The 20752-nt window shown below is 31.4% G+C and overlaps 2 protein-coding genes across 3 annotated transcripts in view; both read left to right on the top strand.

Annotated features, from left to right (window-relative positions):
* Nucleotides 1-20746, top strand: part of LOC119632029 (neural/ectodermal development factor IMP-L2) — a 36648-nt gene extending 15902 nt beyond the window's left edge. Inside the window, exons 1-4 of one of the 2 annotated variants that reach the window (XM_038024701.1) lie at nt 15047-15366; nt 19363-19659; nt 19937-20431; nt 20512-20746. In XM_038024701.1, the coding sequence (XP_037880629.1) occupies nt 19366-19659; nt 19937-20431; nt 20512-20532 (810 nt within the window). In that variant the 5' untranslated portion in view covers nt 15047-15366; nt 19363-19365 and the 3' untranslated portion in view covers nt 20533-20746. Of the gene's footprint in view, nt 1-15046; nt 15367-19362; nt 19660-19936; nt 20432-20511 lie in introns of those variants that run through there. The other variant, XM_038024700.1, reaches the window with a different exon arrangement.
* On the top strand, nt 14703-15065 carry LOC119632030. Its single transcript, XM_038024702.1, has one exon. The coding sequence runs from the start codon at nt 14876-14878 to the stop codon at nt 14969-14971; it is 96 nt and encodes a 31-aa protein (XP_037880630.1). The 5' UTR covers nt 14703-14875; the 3' UTR covers nt 14972-15065.
* Nucleotides 20747-20752: the final 6 nt, after the last annotated feature.

Here is a 20752-nt window from a genome sequence, read left to right as displayed (position 1 = left end):
CTTCGATCACTTCTTGCATAATGCCCAATGCCGTGAAAACACGACATATGCATAATTGTAGAGTGTAGGATGATGTATAGTATTTTAATTTTTTTCATTTTATTATCTGATTTCGTAAAAAAGATGACGTAGGCGTTTAACGTAATTAAACTTTTTCTCCGAACTAATTAGATTCGTTATCTAATTCTTTAAATTAACAATGAATTAATCACGAATTTCTAAGAAAAATGTTAATTCTTCACCAGATAGATGCCTGCCCTAAAGGAATAGAAATGAAAAAATAAAACCCAAAAATTATGATTTCCAAGTATTTTTGCAAACATTAGTTAATCATTCATTTTGTACGTTGTCTTAGATCGATTGTGTGTAAAGATATAAATAATTTCACGCTAGCATTTTATAGTTAATGGTGTATAATATATTTACTGTTGTCACGATTTCGTTTGTTTAAGTGTGTTGTGTATGTGAATGAGTGTAAATGTAATTCTTTTAGATATCAATGAACTTGCACAATGATAACTGTAGTATAGCTGCTATGTAGTCGCGTTTGATATTGCAGAACAACTACGCTGTTCAATGAAAAGTCCACACTTTACAAAGATATGGGTGACTCAAACGTATATGGCTTTCATAGATAATTCTATTGAATTCATTTTCTAATAATAGTACATGTTCATATAAGAATAACGAACACGCTAAAGTAGGGCACCGCTCGCCTTTAAATGCTCTATATCATCCTACCGTTGTTTATCTAAGGTGTTATGGGACAAGTGCTTGAACAAGTCGTCCGATCAGAAGCGTCTTCAATATCATTCGTCCTTGGACCGAAATACGCAAGCGTACCAAATATTTTCAAAATATTTCTAAAATTGCGACCTGTGTGCTGAACACAAGGACGCAAAATCAGTGTAATAAAAGAGGGGCGTATCCCAAGTCCCTCTATGGATTGCATATATAAATGGAAACTTAATATACCATGTACCCCAAGTGATGTAGCTTATAAAAAAAAAAAAACGTTTAACGGAAAAGAATTTTACTCATGCTTTCTACCGCATCGTGAACCTGTACACATTTACATGACACGATATGTCTACATTTAAGATCGAAGTTCCGTTTAAACAATTGTTCGTGGTAGTTGGGTTTATTGGATTTCAACATTCTTATGTGTGTATAGGTATATTCCATTTAGGGGTGTGGTAGATAAAAATAAAAGAGGAAAGCGATTTGTAGTTTAAATTTGATAGTGTAGAGTGCTTGCACCCACATCACTTTTCTCGGATCTATTCGTTCTTTCTCAGCTTTCAATTTCTTCTTAATCGCGAGGGTATGTGAGTTGTGTGAATACGATTAAACTTGCATTACAGATATGAAAAGGAAAGGGAGGATTATCTTTAAAAAAATGGGGCAGGGTAGGGTAAACCGTGAAAAATAAGTAACAATAATAATTTTTTTTCGATGGCGCTAATAACGTTTACTACAAATTCCAATAAGTGCACTTTTCCTATCAAAGATTTTTAATTAGTTATTGAAAAAATAGCAAAACCGATTATTTTTAATCGCTGATAATGGACGATGTAAAAAAACGAAAAATCCTCTAAAATGACGTCAAACGCAAATAATTGCTGAGCCATATAGAAGTGAGTCGACATTGACTACGATTGCTCTGTGCTGGCAGTCTTTGAGAAAAACATTATCTATTATGAAGCGTTTTTTCATAGATTCATTGAGCAATCTATTACGGAAAAGCGCCTCTAGGTGAATGCTTTCTCGCACGAGAAATGCTCGATTGCCACTTGGATGGATCTATTAACGCCTGCCTTGTCTACTTAAGTTAGCTAAAGTTAGTTAATTTCTCTTCTTCCGGAAACTGCAAGTAAACGGATAATAGAAGTAGTTATGAAGAATGAACATGTTTTCATTATCAATATGATCAGGATCAACATAAGATTCTTCTATCCTTTTTGTTCACCTGTCGCCACTCTTTTTGAAGTTCGTAAAGCCTAGAAAACAAACTGAAAGAAAATATAGATCAATTTTAGAAGTTAGCTTCTTCCACAAATCGAGAAAGTAGTTCGTACTCTTAAAGAGACTTGCATATGATAAAAAATATTGAAATAAAATTCGGAAAAGGTGCTTATTGGAGCCACTTACAATTGATTTTATTTAGAATTCTCTTATATGATTGACTCTTAGCTGAATTGAATTTAATTTGAAAATTACATATGTTTATGCAGATTAGATGTCCGTAGATTAACATAGGTTAAAAAGTGTTTAACTCTCGAAAGGTCACAATTCATTCATTCAGTGGGCACTAAAATGCTAAACTAACTAACGCAAGCCACTTACTCTCTCTTCCGCTCTCTCTTTCTCTCTCTTTATATCTTACATTTTCTCTTAAATTCTTTATTTCTCTCTCTTTCTTTCTTTCTCTCTCTCTCTCTCTCTCTCTCTCTCTCTCTCTCTCTCTCTCTCTACAATGTAATGGATGATCGATCTATATACATAAATGATTTTCGTGTAATAAATTACCGCAGTTTCTCTTTGCAAGTAAGATTTCATTTACCAAATGACGCTAGCGCGCAGTGTACATTAGTTTGAGTATTGAAGCACGTGCAACAAACCTGTTGCAATGTAAAGCATTTTACAACAGATATATATATATATATATATATATGTATATATATATATGTATATTATTTAGTATATATATTATGTATATGGTATTATATTCCATGCAATATGTATGCAAGTATGTATGCATATGCATGCATATATGCATGCTTGTATTTATGTTTGTGTGCTTGCATTTTTAAATATATTTACAGCTCTGACACAGAATATGCATTCATGCAATACTGTGCGTGATTCATAGCACTACACTTTACTTTAGATAATACGTTGTGAAGACAATTTATTGCGGTTCATAGTGAATGCATATGTATATGTGTGTGTTTATCTGTATAAACACACCCATCAAATATATATGTATACGTTTATACGATAAAATATTGATCATTAATTCACTTAGCAACAGTCAACTTGCTCAGTCAGTCATTCGTCCAGTTATGTTGCTCAGTTATGCATACATACAAAGCGTATTTGTATGCCTTATGAGATTTATATTCAGATTGCAATTTGATCATACAGACATTGTGTCCCATGGCAACACGAGATTTTATATTACAATCAAAACATTCAACATATAACTAATACACGCAAACGGATGCGTGTCGGCTACAGTGAGAGGCAGAGAATAAGAATCCACTCACATTGGGATTTAAAACATACCGAGTAAAAAATAAATTATATATAAATACGATGTATATATATGTTGCTTAGGTAGAGTGTTAACGGACAAAAAAAACATAGGTATAGGTGCACACTTGTACATACCTATTGTTAATTAAATGGAAAAAATCAAAAAAAAATAAAATATAAAAAAAAAATAAAATATCATATATACCCCATCTATGCATTATTAACTCCTTTTTTTTTTCTTTTTTTTTTTTGTTTCACTTTTTGGAGCGTATGCATGTGTAGATCCCACGTTTCCTACTGTACATATGATATGCATAAATAGATGTATACATACGATTGGTTGTATGTATGAAATTGAAGTAGGCTTTAATGCTTATAGGCGTATACAAATTGAAAATCTGATTGACTAATTTATGTATGCAAATGTAAGGATCTCCCGTCAAGTCATTTGAAGATGTCTGTGTTGCATTGCTTCACATTCAATAAAGATCCGATTTATGACTATATATTCCCAAAGCAAAAAATATTTTATGCAATTATTGGTGAGTTCCACTGTACGCACATATCGATCCAATTTTAATTATTTAATCTTTAATAGTCCGAATTAACATCAACATTAAACTTACTATCGAAAGCCTTACATAGTTTAACTGAATATAATTATACAGGAAGTTAGTTATAAAAAAAAAAAAAAAAATAGTTGTCAATTGAATGAAACAAAGCAGTTCCCAGAATAAAATCAGAATAAGCTAAAGCCTTATTTCTTTGTTGTAGAAGAATTTTTCATTATATTATTGGGGTAATAACTTCCTGAATGCAATGTTAAATGTCGAAGTTACATTACAAAAATTACATATGGTATGCAAGCTGTGTACAACCATCTTCGGAAAATGATAGACGACTGTTTTTGTTTTTCTTTTAATACATTATATAGAAATGTAATTCTTAAACGAGCTATAGGTGACTGGGATGTTTCACTGCCAACGAAGTACATACGGAAATTTGTCTCTTTTCTGAGATTCAAGTTTGCAATTAGCCTCACATAAATAGACACTTTATTTTTCCGCTCACTACATTTTCCGTTTCACTTTTGTGAAACGTTGAATATCTCGTATCAAATATCTCGAATCGATCGAACCATGTTTTTGTATCAGTTGAATTCACGATTTCGGTCGTAAAATATTCTCGAAAAAAACTTGAACCTAAAATGAAAGCATAACTAGACCGATCTGATGGCTGATCCTTATATTTAAATAATATATAAAATATAATCGATAATATTCCCCCTTTCGGAGAAAGATTATATTATTTTTATCCACCTCGAGTGCGATAGTGTGTTTTTGTTTTCTTTTTTAAGGCCGATAGCCTCAGATGCTTTACTTTAGTCTTAGAATTTATTTCTCTGGGTAAATTAACAATAATAATAATAATAATATGTTATTTTCTTTATGGCCCTAAGATATAATAAGTTACATAGACTAATAGTTGGGGTTTTTTGTTGGTTGTGTGTTTTAAGAATAGCAAATTACAAGCGGGCATACCACACCACCACATAGCTCACCAGATAAGCAGTGCAACTATCAAGATGATATACCCAGGTTCAATTCCCAATTGGCGTGTAGCCGAATTAAAATGAATGGTCGACCGGTAAAACCAATAAAGATTATCACGGGGATATCTTCTAAGTGTGAGGGGTCATACTATAAAGGGAAACTAAATTTTTAGCCGCTACCTATAGAAGTACGTATACAAGGCTTTATTTCAATTTCAAATTGATCCGGAATCTTGATTTGATAAAAACTATATATGTACTTTATAAAGCCCCTGGTACACACGCACAGATTATTCTAAACGAAAAAACAACTCTAGTACAGTTCTATTCATTGGTGCTCGGTTAAAAAAAAATCTAATCGATTTTCATTGTTGTTTATGTGGCACTTATATGCACGCAATTTGTAGGTGGTTGTGAGTCTCATATATTTGCTATGCATTACAAAATAGACGATCAAGCAAAGCGAACATGCATTAGCTTTCTTATTTATCTGTATATATATGAATTGCTGGGAAATATTACTTGCTACGATAAGTAATCCGACTAAGGCAAGTTCATTATTAACCGGGTCATAAATGTATAAGCTTTGCATTCACAGTGTACTTGATATGTGAGACAAAAATAATGCAAGAAATTTGAGTTTTGACCTTCTGTTCACGGTGCCCCACTTCTCAATGATTACGAACTTGTTAATATCTACAGGTTCCGTTTAAAGTTAAAGTTAACCTTCAGTATTGAATATAACATAAAAAAAATAAAAATAAAAATAAAAAAAATTTATTCATAAAAATCAATAGATATTTTATAGATTTATACTTAAACGCTGAAGACGATGATGTAAATTTCAATCGATTATTCATTATAAACAAAAAAATTACATTCAATTTGAATCATTAAAATGTTGTTCACTTGTAGTTTCAATGACGTTAGCAATTTATGAAAATATTTACAAAAAAAAAGTTGCGTTGTATTACTTCTTCCAGTAAAATAGGAAAAATAATAGCGCTTACGCAGAAGTAAGTAAGACATTTTATTAATCTCTCTCTCTCCACTCTCTATCTCTCTCTCTCTCTCCCTCTTTCACACACACACACACACACACAAAAGTTAAATTGTAAGGATCCATACCATTTTAAGCGATCACCTATCCGCCTGAGTGGCCGAAGACGAGAAATCTCGACCAGTAATTCAATAGTCGTGGGTTCGAATCTCAAGTGCGGTAAAGTTTTTAATAAAAAAAAAGCCGATAGCCTTAGATGCTAGAAATTAATAATAACAATAATAAGCGATCACGTAAACCAATCTAAAAGCTATTGATCGTCTCTTTAGAATGAATTAATTCACAGAGTGAAGGTGAAGGTGAATTACTTACTATTCAATATTTGATACACTTTTTGCCGTTAATTATCACGTCATGCGGCCGTTGGTAAAACACTTTCAGAACAGCAGTCAGTATAAGTGGAAACAATCTGATGAATATGTAGTGAAATTTTCGGATTTAAAATATGGATCCAATTTATTAAGAGGCATTCGTAAATTTTATAGTATACATATAGTATATACTTTGTAGGATTTCTTACTATTCAAATGGATAAGAGAGTGACAATATGAATACTTGTTGAGAATTCGTAACAAGAGAAATCTGATTGGATTAATTGCACACCTGCTATGACGACGCCTATGTCGATATGTATGCGTGTTATCAATACAAATGATTGGAGGATTTTTTTTTTTTTTGTTTTGATAGAAAAGGAGTGCGCATCAGAAATGGGGACTTTTTTGTGATCGTAAAAAGTTCATAAGTTTCGTATTGGTTTTCTCTTTTTTTTTTTTTTTTTTTTAAATGATCGCATTCGAACTTCCTGGAATTCCCACATTACCCCTAAACTCTAAATATTGACGATTTTTTATTTCTTTAGTCATAATTTCCGAAATTTCTTGTCGTTAATCACAAGCGGCACTCGTAAAGCCAGAGAATGGCGAATAAAAATTTGAAAATTCACTACCGAACTTCGTAACGGAAGTTCTGGCCACGTTATTATATGTTGACATATCCCTAGGCATGTATAAAGTTACGTTTTCGATGTCTGCACAAGCGATTGGATGGATTCAAACATACATACATACGTAGACAAGCCTATTAGTTGATGAATTGTTTTGACTGGATTACCTTAACTCATTCGCTACCAACCTAGAACTCACATAAATGTGTAACAGCCGCTTCCTATCGGCGTCATACGTATATCCGTGATAAACCGGTTTTGGACAACCTACTAAGGCATGTTTAAATGTATTGTGTATTGCAGAAAATTTCCAAGTTCTAAAACGTTTAAATGTATGAGTGGCACCACAATCACGAGAAAATCTTGCGTTGTGATAGATGTTTTACCCAGGAGACCTTGGTAACGAACGGGTCCAACTAAGATGACAGCATTGCAATATAGTCGCCCATATAGAGCTGCTGTTAACCTTTTGATTGTACGAGTTGAAAATGAGAAGAGACATCTCACTCTCGACCAGATTCTCTTATAAATCTACTGAAAATCTATTAGGAATTTTACTATTTAGTCATAATGTTAAGTTTAGTTAGTTCCGTTTCACTTCAAGTAAATAGAAAAAAAAAATTTTAGTATTTAACACATAACCGACAAGACTGAAAAAGTCGCTTGCATTCATGTCATTTCATATGGTTAGGAAAGTTTTTCATTCAGAAATTGAAAAACAAAAAAAAGAAAAAAAAAAAAATCATTTTTATAGCATATACTGACAATAGTTGTATAATTGCAATGAAAATGTATGCCTAACTGCACGTATGCACTTTTCTATGTATGCATGTTCATTGGAGCATGTTATGCATGTAATAAATATAAGTATATGCAAACATAGGTGTACATTCTCACGAGTATCTATCTATACATAGATAAGATCAGAAGAGGCAAAAACGCTCTGGTTAGCATACACACATACATACATACATACACGCACACACCCATACCGACAGACATACAGGGAATGAGAAAAAGCCAAATGAAATTAGTTCGTTCTTTTTTTTTTTTTTTTCGTTTTCGTTTTGGTTTTGCGATCATTGTACCACAAGGTTTTCCGTTGATTCAATTAATTAGTTACACAACTTACCGCATTCAAACGCATGGTTTGTAATGAGTACGTGCATTTTTATTTTTATATGTGGTAATGCATACACGTGCATATAGGTATATAATATATATATATATATATACAACATCTTTACACTTATAACGTACATCAATGCCTGTTTGTCTGGTATGAATTTTTGTTAATAATGATCTTGCACACGTGCATACATCTATGCACACATTTGCCGGTTGATTTTAGTTTTATTATACACTTTTTCTATTGCACACTATATAATTCTATAGTATATATATATATATGCAAATATATAATATACAAACGATTATCACGCCTTTATTTGAGTTAAATAGTTTACCGAGAATCGAGTGGAGGGGTAACTTATGTAATTTTAAACAATTTTTGCACATATTCTATAAGGTCTAAGAGAAAGGTAGAGAAAGGTAGAGAGAGAGAGAGAGAGAGAGAGAGAGAGAGAACAGAATGTTGTCTATTCCTTACTCCGCCGCCACTCACATATAATTTATGAGCTGTCACATTAACTGCTATTGTGGGATAATTGCAATTATAGTGGAAAGAAACGCCGACAACTTGTTGTTGTTGTTGTTGTCATAGATATATCTACATGTATACATATACATAAGCAAACACATTCGATTGCATATAGACGAAAGATCGACAAATATCATTAACACTATATAGCTTTAGTACAGATGTATACGTTCACATCTGTATCTGTCTTTTTGTTTCGTTTTTAAATAAACGTGCCAGACATTTTGGCATCGTCCAAGCAGTCACGCTAGTATATGGTTATATGCAAGAGTGTGTATATATATTATATTATACGTATATGAGTTTTCTGTTACCTACATGTGTATAATCATATAGTGTAGATTTTCGTTTACATTGTTATCTTTAGTCTGCTTGCGTGTATTCACGCAGGCATACTTGACTTTTTTTATATGTATTTTATGCGAAACATTTGGCGGATTTCAAAAAACGTATATGTTTCTGTGATTTTTGTCATATCGAGCCTTCGATATAAAGGTTAGTGTTATTCTCAATATATCAGGAGAGAGAGAGAGAGAGAGAGAGAGCGCATGCATGTTTGCAATGGCAACGAGTTGTTTTTTATGTTTCACGTATTGTTCTTAATAAGGATAAATTTAAGCATTATCAGAATTTTGGTTTAATAGAAAAGGAGTACGATTGCCAACTGGCTGGGAAATTGTCAGGTGCTCTGCCTCGGAAGGCGATGATCGCAATTGTGACAAAACACTGTCTTGTGAAGGGCAGCGTTTACCTTGATTCCAAGCTATCAGAATCCGGATATACTCGCAAAATTCATTCTTACCTTTAATTGACCACAAACCCTTTTGGGTTCTAAAGTCGTCAACGCGATATTGCTTTTGGAGATCTTTTGTGAAAGGCAATTAAAACATAGACGAAAATAATTCTAAGAATATATCATGTGATCCTGTTTGTTCAGCTCACTTATGACATTTTTATAGGTTGGATAATCTCAGGTTTTACTACACGTCTACTCTAGTCTGCTTCAATATCTAACGTTACGCTTTAACATTTAATGCAGCACATGTTAACAAAAGGATCTAAGTAACTGAAATAAATTTTCGAAAACAAATGAAGATTTCAAGAGAAGGCTACAAAGGTATATTAACTTTGTGCGGATGTATGCACCACTCAGAGAGGGTTGAGAGACACCCAACTTTTACTAAACTGATAGATTCAAAATCATTTTCTAAATCAATTTAAGCTTGTCTGTCCGTCTGTCCGTCTATCCACCTCGTTTTCTTGGTTTCAACCTACAAGTCGCAAATTTTTTAGAATTTTGATGAAGTTTTCAACATTGACGTGTTTTATTTTAAGGACGGACGAACGCCTATGAAAACCTTATTTTGAACAGTCGTTATGTAAATGACCGTAGAGTGATGTAGAGTACTTAATGACGAGACGTGATCAACTACAATGTTTTTATTTGCTTTTAAATTAATAACTCTCGATCTGTAGTTAGTCATATACGATTTTTATCTGCTAAATACTCAAAATTCACTCTAACCCAATTTCTAAGCCAAGACACTCGCTGATTCTTTTTAAGGTGTGACGACGGCGCATGTATAGCGCGATTTTGGAAAACTTAGGCTGTAGTATCTTCAGCATTAAAGTTTCATGTTTGATGTGAATAAAATTTTCTGAAAAGCCGATTCAACGGATCAACAAAGCCATACAAAAATCGGTGAATCCGTTCACACTCATCACTTGCAAAATAGTGAATGAAGACTTACTCATTCACTATATATACCGATCGTATATTGTCTCGTATATATCGTATCTTGCATTGATTGCATATCATTTTTAAGATCAAATCCGCGATAATATTGAAGAAAAATTGTAAACTCTTGACTAAAAGTTTTGAAAATCTGAAGATAACAATTTAGAAAGAGAGCGAAATAATAATTTTTTTCCAATAATAGTATAAGAGCCCATTGATGGACCGATTAACGTGATGAGTGCGGCAAGAGAAAAATTGAGAACAAAGTTGTTCTTCTGGAAAAAGTTCAAAGACGACGGACTCCGATACTCTCCAATGCGTACTTGTATGCATTATAAGTTTGAAGAGTATTTTATTGTGTGTGAGTCTGTTTGTGTGTTTTGGTGTGTGTATGCGTTCTCTGATCGACCGACCACGACCACGTCGTTAACATTGTTGCGATGGGCGCTCATTGCTCATTTTTGAACAGTTGTTTAAAACGTTGATAACCAACCGTTGATATCACAGATAACTCATTTATAATTTGCAACATTGTATTATTTAATTATAACATCGCACAGTTTCGTGCATCGCGGCCTGCGCTTGGCATCGACATTGGGCGCAAGCACGTATGCGAAAAATAAATTAATGGATGTGCATTTTTTATGTTCCGTCTTATTTAATTTAAACTTCGTTTCTTCATACTTTAGAAAAATGAAAGGCGAGAGAAAAGTATATTTATTTGCTTTTGAAAAGGAAAAAAACAAATTAAATTTTTATTTTTTTATTTTTATTAAACAATTATTGAAAATTAAACGAATAGGTATTAATTATTCACTGACTTGCAGTCAGGTAAATCTGAGAATTATTGCAAAGAGTAGCAAACGATTTTTTGCCTTAAATAAATGGCTTGACATGTCACGATAAATGTCTTTAAATGATCTTAAAGAACGCGTCATTATGTTTTTAGTAAAAAAAAAAAAAAAAAAAAAATAAAAGTACCTTTAGTAAATTCTCGTGAATGTCTAACTAAAAGGAAGCATTAAAAATATCTTATGAAATATGTCTCAATCAAATCGTATATACACATCCGTTTAAGAGAATTGAGGAGGACATGGTATGCGTAATTTTTGAAGGTAACGATCTTACCCACGCACATAAACACATCTTATCATCAGCAAATCTCTGATCCGAGATAATTTATTTTCAATTTTTGATAGCGGAATTTTATTAAGAAAGAATTTATTCTTTAAAGAAAAAGAGAAATTGCCGGTTTTTGTTTTTTTGCTAATATCGAGCGTGACAATCGGTCGATCCAATTCTGGACGACAACCAGATGATTGAACATTGCTTCCATCAGGCAGATATGCTTAAGTCAAAGCACATATATATATATATACATGTATATGTATACGTATAAATATATTTCATGGGATTTCCGATGTTATCTATCCGATGAGATTTAATAAACCCTGCGTTGTAGCTTAAAAAACAACATGCGATTCGCTCATAGTGTAAATATACAGAATAAAAGAATTTTTCAGCTTATATGACAAATTCTCACCAATCATCTTATTGAAGTGAACTAATTATCGGTTATATATGTGTGTACGCAAAAAAAAAAAAAAAAAAAAAAAAAAGAAAGAAATTAGGTACTTTCATTTGAACTAAATTATAATTTTAATTTTAGAAAATTTTCCTTCTTCTTCATAATCCTTATTCATCTAATTAACATCATATCAATTCTATTAATCTTTAGTTTTCTGTTAACATTTATTTGTAATATTGCATCATTTTTTAAAAAAAAGTTTTTTTTTTTTTTATGGAAAATAACCATAAACAAACATTTCAAACCTTATGTTTACCTTAAGGCAGTCGTTGACAAATTTTGTTTCATGGAACCATAACGTTCTCACAGATTTTAGTTCAAATGAAAGACTGTCCACCGAACTGAAGAATAGTGCCAGCATGGATATAACTTGCATTCGACGAAACTTGCGAAAATGCCTCGTTAGATGGCGAACGAAGAATAGAAGATAGAATCATTTTCCTGTGAAGAGCGCAATACTCTCATCTCCCTCGATCTTTCGCAAGAATGCAATTTTGATAGCACCATGGGAAGAGCAAGCGATATTACATTGATATTGTAGATATATATATATATGCATATATATATATGTATATATATATATATATATATATATATATATATATTTGGGCAATTTTTCTTTTTCATCATTATTTATGTTACGCAACATACTTACATGTGGGAATTGTTCTTCGCACAAACAGAGGCGAACGGGTAGTATCATCTAACATATAAATTGGGAATAGTTGCTTTTCTTTTAATTAAGTTATGATCCTTCTCCTGATCTCTTGATCAAATTTTATCATTATGAATGTGTATTTGGCATAATAATGTATTTTACAAAATATTGTCAAGTTTTTCGTCATCGCTAAAAAGGTCGGCACAGTTAATATGTAAAATACATATTTCGTATTAAAAAAAGTAAACAAAGTGATATGTCACGATCCACGGTTGAATACTCTACACCAACCTACAATTACTCATGTACTGGCTTTTCAAAATAAGTCGATGTATGGCAAGTGATCGAGAAAGCTATTCGATCCGATCAATTTTTAATGGCTTTCATCTTTGTGTCTGAGCACATCAGTGTATCAAATTTCATCCAAAAAATCTCAAAAATTATGCCTTATAGAATGAACTCAAGGAAACAAAACGGCGAGACGGACGCTTAAATGGATTCAGGAATTCGTTCAGAAAGCTATTCAGAAAATGATTCCGAATCGATCGGCATATTAAAGATGGGCCTATCTCAACTCCTACTATGTGTTGCATACGTATCAAGCAACAAGCGGTGAAGGGTTATAAATATTTTAGATTCAAATTGTTTTTCAGTTACGGCAACATAAGCACAAAAGTCAGTCAGTTTACGGTTAGTTTGCGTCCTTTGCATCTACCCAAGGACTTAATAACGTTTTGTGCAGAATTTTTCTCCGATTGACTGCACAGTAAAATGTTTTTGATTATTCTAGATCCATCTTCGGGCAGATCATGGTCAACATTTAAGCATATATAGATTCAATTTCAAGTTTATATCGCAATTTAAGGTAGGGAGGTAAGCAGAAAGAGAGACATAGTAAATATATATTTCGCTAATTACAAACTTATATCTATATACGTTATGGGATCCCTTATGAGATAAGTGTTTCTAAAAATCGTTATCGGAATGATAAATCAAATTTATGACATAACTGTATTTCGATGGTCGGTAATGAACTCATACATTTTATGATTTCTTATATCGAAGCAAACGGCTTCACAATGTAAATAGATTGGGTTTGGCTGCCTTAACGGAAGGGATGTGTGTCTCTGTTTTCTGAAATTATGTCTACTCATCACACATATATACTTGAAATGACTGAAAGAAACTATTCAATGAATACTTATCATCATCGCATTCACAAGCTGTGCAGAGTAAATTGGGAATATTGAATGCACATATACAGGCAGAGAGAATGCCGAAGAAAATCTCATGCAATAGAAAAAAAGAGACAAAATAACCATCCAGTGCAGTGCGCTCGTATATCAAGAAAAAAAAAAAAAGCAAAAAAAAAAAAAAAAAAACGGAAAAAGTAAAATAAATACGAGAGTGTAGAAAAATCCAAATCAAAACCAAAACTCATATGAGAGTATATTTTTATGAAACAACTGGGTAGCTAGCTCGTTGGTCACGGCAAGTACTTGTATATATAAACTGACAAGCCGAGTGTAGAAGTGATCAGTTCAGTTTCAGTTTCGAACTGTTAAACACAACTTTGAAAAGTTCTAAGTCTTTTTTTATTACGCACAAGTGTACCACTTGCCTACTTGTCACAGCTATCGATTATAATTTTTGCCTTCGCATGCTTTATATTACGACAACCGCATCAAAAGCAATTAGAGAGAAAAAGTTCATTAAAGAAGTACAACAATACCATACAACAATAATTGTATATATAAGACTAGAACTTCGATACTGACTATAAAATTAAATAAATATATATATATATATATGTATATATAAATATATATATATATATATATGTATACGTAGATCTAAATATATAAAGCGGAGTAGAAGGTGCCACAACACACCTGTAATGTCTAATTACTGGTTAAAACAGCGAGTTTTGTGTCAACGTGTGCTTAAAAAAAATAATTTCATTAAATTTCAACCGCCTTTAGAGACAATGTTTTAATTAATTTCGCATAAAAATATTAAACTAAAACAAAAATAATTATAATATATATATAATAAAAACTCTTTAAAATAATTATTAAAGAAAACGTTCATACAATAATAATTATATATAATAAAAATTAAAAAAAAAAAAAAAAAATTATAAAAAAAAGTAATATAAATAAAAAAAAAAAGCAAAAAAAAAAAAAAAAAAAATTAAAAAAAAAATAAAAAAATTGAAAGAAAGAAATACACACCGAACTTGGAAAAAAATTTGAACTTTGTAGAAAATTCGTTTTTTTTTTTTCTCTACGGGAGAAAATTAGAAAAAGTGTTAAGAAATATTGAAGTTTTCCTTGTACACCGGTCAACGGTAAAAGCAGCAAAATTCCGCCTTCAGTGAAAAAAAACTTTTCCAAAACGGACATCTTTCGAGGACCTATGTCAGTGCTAAGCTATCTACTATTGAAATTCAATCAAAACGCTTTAACAAGGATACAACACAACCTTGAACTACTGAACTCTTTCATAACATAACACCATCGAACTTTCATTAATCAAGAGACGAACAGAGCATTCAGAGCGAATAAAAAATAGAGAAAAAAAGCAAAAACAAAAGCAAAAAAAAAAAGGAAGAAACGAAAAAAACTCTACGATCATTATCTAGAATTTTTTTTAAACGGTCGTTAAGTCTTAAGAAAAGCGAAAGAGTTTTACATTTTTTGTTTGATAGAAGAAAGAAAAAGCAAGAAAGCAAAAAAAAAAAAAGAAAAGAAAAGAAGCAAAGAAGCAGAGAAGCAGTTTTGCACTTATTCAGCCTGTGTTGTGTTAATAGATCAACGCAGTCTGATTATATTTTCAATTTTTTTGGCAGAGAAATTTTCGCAATCATTCATAACCTAAGAAGAAGACGTAGAAAAAAGAAAATACAAGTAAGTAAATGTGAATAAATATTCAAATGAAATGAATTAACGATTAAAAAGAATACTTTCTACATATCCACATGCATAACATTAAATATGTTAAATTCGGGCGGTCGGGCACATGTTCGCCTACTCAATATCTTATGTAATGTTTCGCTAATAAGTCTTGTGTATGTTATTAAATAAGTAATTGAAGGCAAATTTTCAATGATTACTAGATTAGATTGATATCGACGCCACAATCCATAGATTATTGATAAAAAGGATCTTTCATTGCGAGAGTTTACCGCACTCTCCATTGAAATTTCGATGATCGCATATATAGAGCCCGAGCCTGGAGAAGACACAACAACGCCACCATCAACACCAACAACTCCGAATGAGATGAGATTGGATCGCGATTGAGAATTTTACTAAGAATATTGTGTTTTTTTTTTTTTTAATTAGTCGGAAAGGGGAGTGGCAAGAGATCAATATGTCCAACATTTTTCAATTGGCGAAAAAAAGTGAAGGAAAAAGTTTTTCACCGGCATAGTATTTACCGTCAGTATCGTCATTGCTGAGTTGTTGTTAAAAACTTTTTCAAATGTCACATGTCATTAAAGTTTCATTAAGATTAGGTTTTCATACTAGCGTGTAATTCAAGCTAAAAAATAGATATTCTTTTTTGTTTTTTTTTTTTTGTTTTTTATAAACGATATTTGAATTATAATAACAAGTCATCTCTATGAAGGATTTTTTTTTCCATTTTACCTTTCTCTCGATTGTCGAGTGTCCACCTTGCAAAGTGAAGAAATCATTTTTAAGGATATTTTATAAGAGTGCTTCGCTTAGTATTCTAAAAATGCTTTTAGAAAAAATAGAAAAAAAAAACTTTGCTTAAAAGTTCCGAAATGAAATCATTTAAGGACAAAAGTATAGTAAAAGTGCCGCAGTATCAATCGTGTAAGCACGCTAAGCATAAGTGCTGTACACATATGTAAGGAATTGGTTCCCATAAGATTTCATATCACTCTTAACATAGCACTCTTAAGCATATTGTAAAAGTCCAAATAAAAAAAATTCCGATGATATATATGATCGTACTTTGCTTATAAATACTTTTCGATTGTGAAGGAATCGAACATCTTTGAGTAATTTTCAAGGGTTTCTTGCTAGTTTTCTCTTACAATTCTTTAAATGAAATGTTTGAAGCAATTCTTCGCAATATTTGTTAAACCCTTCATTAATATCATTTATGATTCGCTTAGATTTAATCCGAATCGCGGGCACTGTATAGGAAGAATCTTTAGATGTCCAATACCAAACTGGAAGTGTCCAAGTTTCCAACGATTCAACTGCTCGTCATTGGATTCCGAGTCAAGGAGGTTGATTTTCGCTTTGCAAGTCAGTTTATATTATATCAATAATTTCCCAAGAGCTATTTGACCGATATGGAAAGACTTTTTTTTTTGTTTGTTTCTTACGACAATTATTAGGTAGTGGTGAATTTATTTTCAGCTCCTTGAACTTGCTTGCTTCCAAAGCTTAAATTCTCTTACTACCAATAATTGAAAAGAAGTACAGAACCTAAAAGATAGATTACTTAAGAGATTATCTGTCTCCTATATCGATGAAGTTGCATCTTAAAAACGAATCTTTTAACCTTTTTTTTCATTTTTTTCTTCAATTCTATGAAACTTTTTTTAAATTCGATTTAATGATAATAATAATAATAATAATAATGCATATGTGCATATAATGTTTAGGGTAGGAAGGTCTGTTAAATTATTCAAGCTGTCGCTGCCGCTGCCGCTGCCGCTGCCGTTCGTATTTGGGGAAAGAAGAGGCAGAGTTGCATATGTCTTTATATGTGTAGCGCTAATTAAAAAAAAAAGGAACATATTTCAACTCATATTTATTCTTTAATTACACCTGTACCGAAGCAATGAACTTAAGACAGAGTTTATTCTACCGTAGGCAACGAAGCATTTGAATGATTTAAAGGCAAATTATGGTCGTCGAATTTTTATTGACTTTTATATTTTTATTTTATTTTTTTTTACATTTTTCTTCTTTTTTTTTTTTTTTTTGTTATTAATTCAAATTAAAAATTTTTTATTTTTTTTATTTAACATTAAAACGTAATTAATTATTGTATAATGACAGCAGTGTTTGACCGACTTTTAAACATTGTACTGATAATTAAATAAATAAATAAAGAAAGAAAGAAAAAAAAAAACCCCTGTTTTACGCATAACGTCTAGGAAATTTTAATTATAAATCAGTGATTAAAAAGTGTAATTAAGTATTTTTATTTATTTATATATATATATATATATATATATATATATTTCAAATTATGTAAAAACGTTTTTCGCTTTTTTTTTTTTTTTTAAATTTTATTAAAGCGAAATATCTGATGCAATAATTAGAAAACATTTCCTAAATATCTGTTGCGATCTGTTTCCTAAAAAATGCTTATGTTTGTGCATAAATTTCATTTAACTGCAGTGTGACAATGTCTATAATCGCATACATACGTACATATGAATCGCTCGTGTATGGTAAGAGTCTTGTGTATATTGAACCCCAGCGGCAAGCAAAAGTTTTTTTTTTTTGTTTCTTTTTTTTTTTTGTTAAGCTTTATAGTTGACTAAGTGTGACTAAACATGTGCTTCTGTTTGTATATATTTTAATATATATATCTACATATATATGTATGCATACACTAAATACATGTCTGTGTATATATATATATATATATGTATATATATATATATATATGTAAGTTTGTATGTGATTTTATATTTCATTATTTGAATTTTCGCTCAGTTTAGACTTTTGTCTTTGTCAAGGAAACAAACATTTACCATACGTTTCGAGCGAATTTTTATCGTTTTATCGTTTTATAGATTTTTTATATCCATTGCTGAAATATAATGATATATTAGTTTTGTTATTGCGTTCGTAATGGACAGATACACGCAGAAATGCTTACTCAAAATAAATAATCTTGAAATTTATTATCTACATAATAATGTTTGCATTACCGTCCCCGCCCCTTTTTTTTTTGCTTGGCATCTGCTTGAAACACATTTGAAAAGTTTATATAGAAAACTGTGATATGTCTCCCATAGTTTCATCTCGTGTCAAAATGGGGCTTAGGTTGAGATGTAGATTCAAAATTTCATAAAAAATCGAGGCAAGGCATTTCTGACTTAAGAAAAAAAAAAAAAAAAAAGAAAGAGGTAATTCGGAATATTGGGTATTCAAGATTCGTATTCCGTTTCCGTGCAGTCAGCCTTCTCTTATTATCTGATTTCACACACAAGTTTCATGAATGAAAACAATATAGTTAATAGTGAAAAAAAAAAAAAAAAAAAAACAGGGTCGGTGAAGATTATCGTACTATGGTTTATATGTGTGTGGAAAAGGCGGTTTCCTTTTGATTTTATTCTTCTTAAGGTAATCAATGTAAATGCCGATCTTGTTGGAAACTAATTTATTTTTTCCCCTTTTTTTCTTTTGGCTTTTGACTGAATATTTCTAAGACGGAAACTAATATGAAGGCATTTAAACATTATTGGAAATTATTGTGTATAATATCGGTTTGTTGCTATGGAACGTATAATGCTAAGGAGTCATATTTTTGCTAAGAAAAATTTCTTAAACGTTAATTTTGTATAAAAGCGGTTAGAAAACTTATTATAAAACTTATCATTTCCTTAGGTATATACATGTACATATATTCTGTACTACACTTGATCATATTTGAAATGCTGAAACGCTTAGAACGATAAGTCATTTTATATTATCATTTAGTCTGTGGGTGTGTACATTTTATTTTATTTATTTATTTATTTATTTATTTTTTTGCTTTCTACTGATAATAAGAACCTAGCGATTTGAAAAATTAAATCGATTTAGTTGAATTTATTTTAAAAGTAAATCATTTTTCTTTTTATTTGTATATATTTATATTTATATGTATAAATTTTTTTTTTTTATTTTTATTTCTTTTAGAAGATGAACTTGACTTATCTATTATTAGGCCTACTGGTGTTTGCCAGTAGTCGTGGCTCCCATGCTCGAGCCATAGACGATTTGGATAATTCCATTGAAATGGTGGATGACAAGCCATCTTCGCAAGCCATGCTTCATACCCGTAGCCGCCTGGGCCAAGATTGGATAAGATTTATAAAAACACCTCCAGGAAAAATTATGCAAACTATCGGTTCCCCAGTGGAAATTGTTTGTGAAATTATGGGCTCTCAAATACCCACAGTACAATGGGTTGTCGGTCATTTACCTTTGTCAGAGGTGAGTTAGTAAAAAAAAAAAAAATCAAAAAAAAAAAAAAATCAAAAAAAGAAAATTGAGAAAAATGCTTGAAATTTGCTTTAAAATTAACCTTAAATAAAATAAAATGAATGCTTGACATTGCTTAAAAAGTTAACATAGTGCATTTATTCGACTGCACTCTACAATGGGATCGATTTTCATGATAACGTATTAGTTTACTTTTTGAATAAATCTCTTCAAAATATAGTTTTATATAGTGTACATATATTTCTACATATATAAATATATTTTCTAGATTGACAGCATCGAATCGAATGTTATATCCGAATCGAGCTCAAGTGCTATAGTTAAAGTGCGATCGGTACATGTTATCGATCATATGCTGAGTGAACCTCGCACCTATACCTGTGTTGGACGTACTGGATCGAAAACCGTTTATGCCTCAACTATTGTTTATCCGCAAACAGATTTTAAGGACTTAGTACAAATACGCGAGAAACCTTTTCGCGGACCGTTTAGACCTCGCATTGTTTATAGTGAACGTATGCATCTGGATTTGGTTGGATCAAATGTCGTATTACCTTGTAAGGTGCATGCTCGCCCCAAGGCGGAAGTTACGTGGTTAAATGACGAAGGAAATCGCATAGAACAAAGTCATCGCATCAAATTGCTACCATCGGGTGATTTATTAATAACGAATATTAAATGGGAGGATATGGGTGCTTATAAGTGTGTAGCCCGTAACGGTATGGGTAAAGATTCCAATGATGTTTTCCTTTATCCTGTGCAGGTGAGAAATAATTTTGTTAAAATGTGAAGCGGGGAAAGTGCAAAAATGATTTTATAAAACATTTAAAATTCTTATTACAGAAAGAAGTCGAGGACCAATAAATACTTACTTATTATGCCAGTGAGCGCTTATACTACTTACATAACGTTAAGTACAAATCTTTCCCTTTTTAACTGTGGCTTAAATAAATTACAGTTATCAGCAATTTAGCAAAATGTTCAATTTTTAAACATTAATATCATAAATCATAAATAGCTTAAACAAAAACTATTGTGCTAAAGCTACCCCACCTTGAAATATTATCAGCACATGCAAAATAAA

This window comes from Glossina fuscipes, unplaced genomic scaffold, assembly GCF_014805625.2.
Source record: "Glossina fuscipes isolate IAEA_lab_2018 unplaced genomic scaffold, Yale_Gfus_2 1, whole genome shotgun sequence".
NCBI classification, from domain to species: Eukaryota; Metazoa; Arthropoda; class Insecta; order Diptera; family Glossinidae; genus Glossina; species Glossina fuscipes.
Note: the sequence above shows the minus strand (reverse complement) of the source record. Positions and strands in the feature narration are given on the sequence as shown.

What these genes read in the sequence shown, in the direction of transcription:
- LOC119632030 (XM_038024702.1), top strand. Translation starts at nt 14,876, where the DNA reads ATGTCAGTGCTAAGCTATCTACTATTGAAATTCAATCAAAACGCTTTA.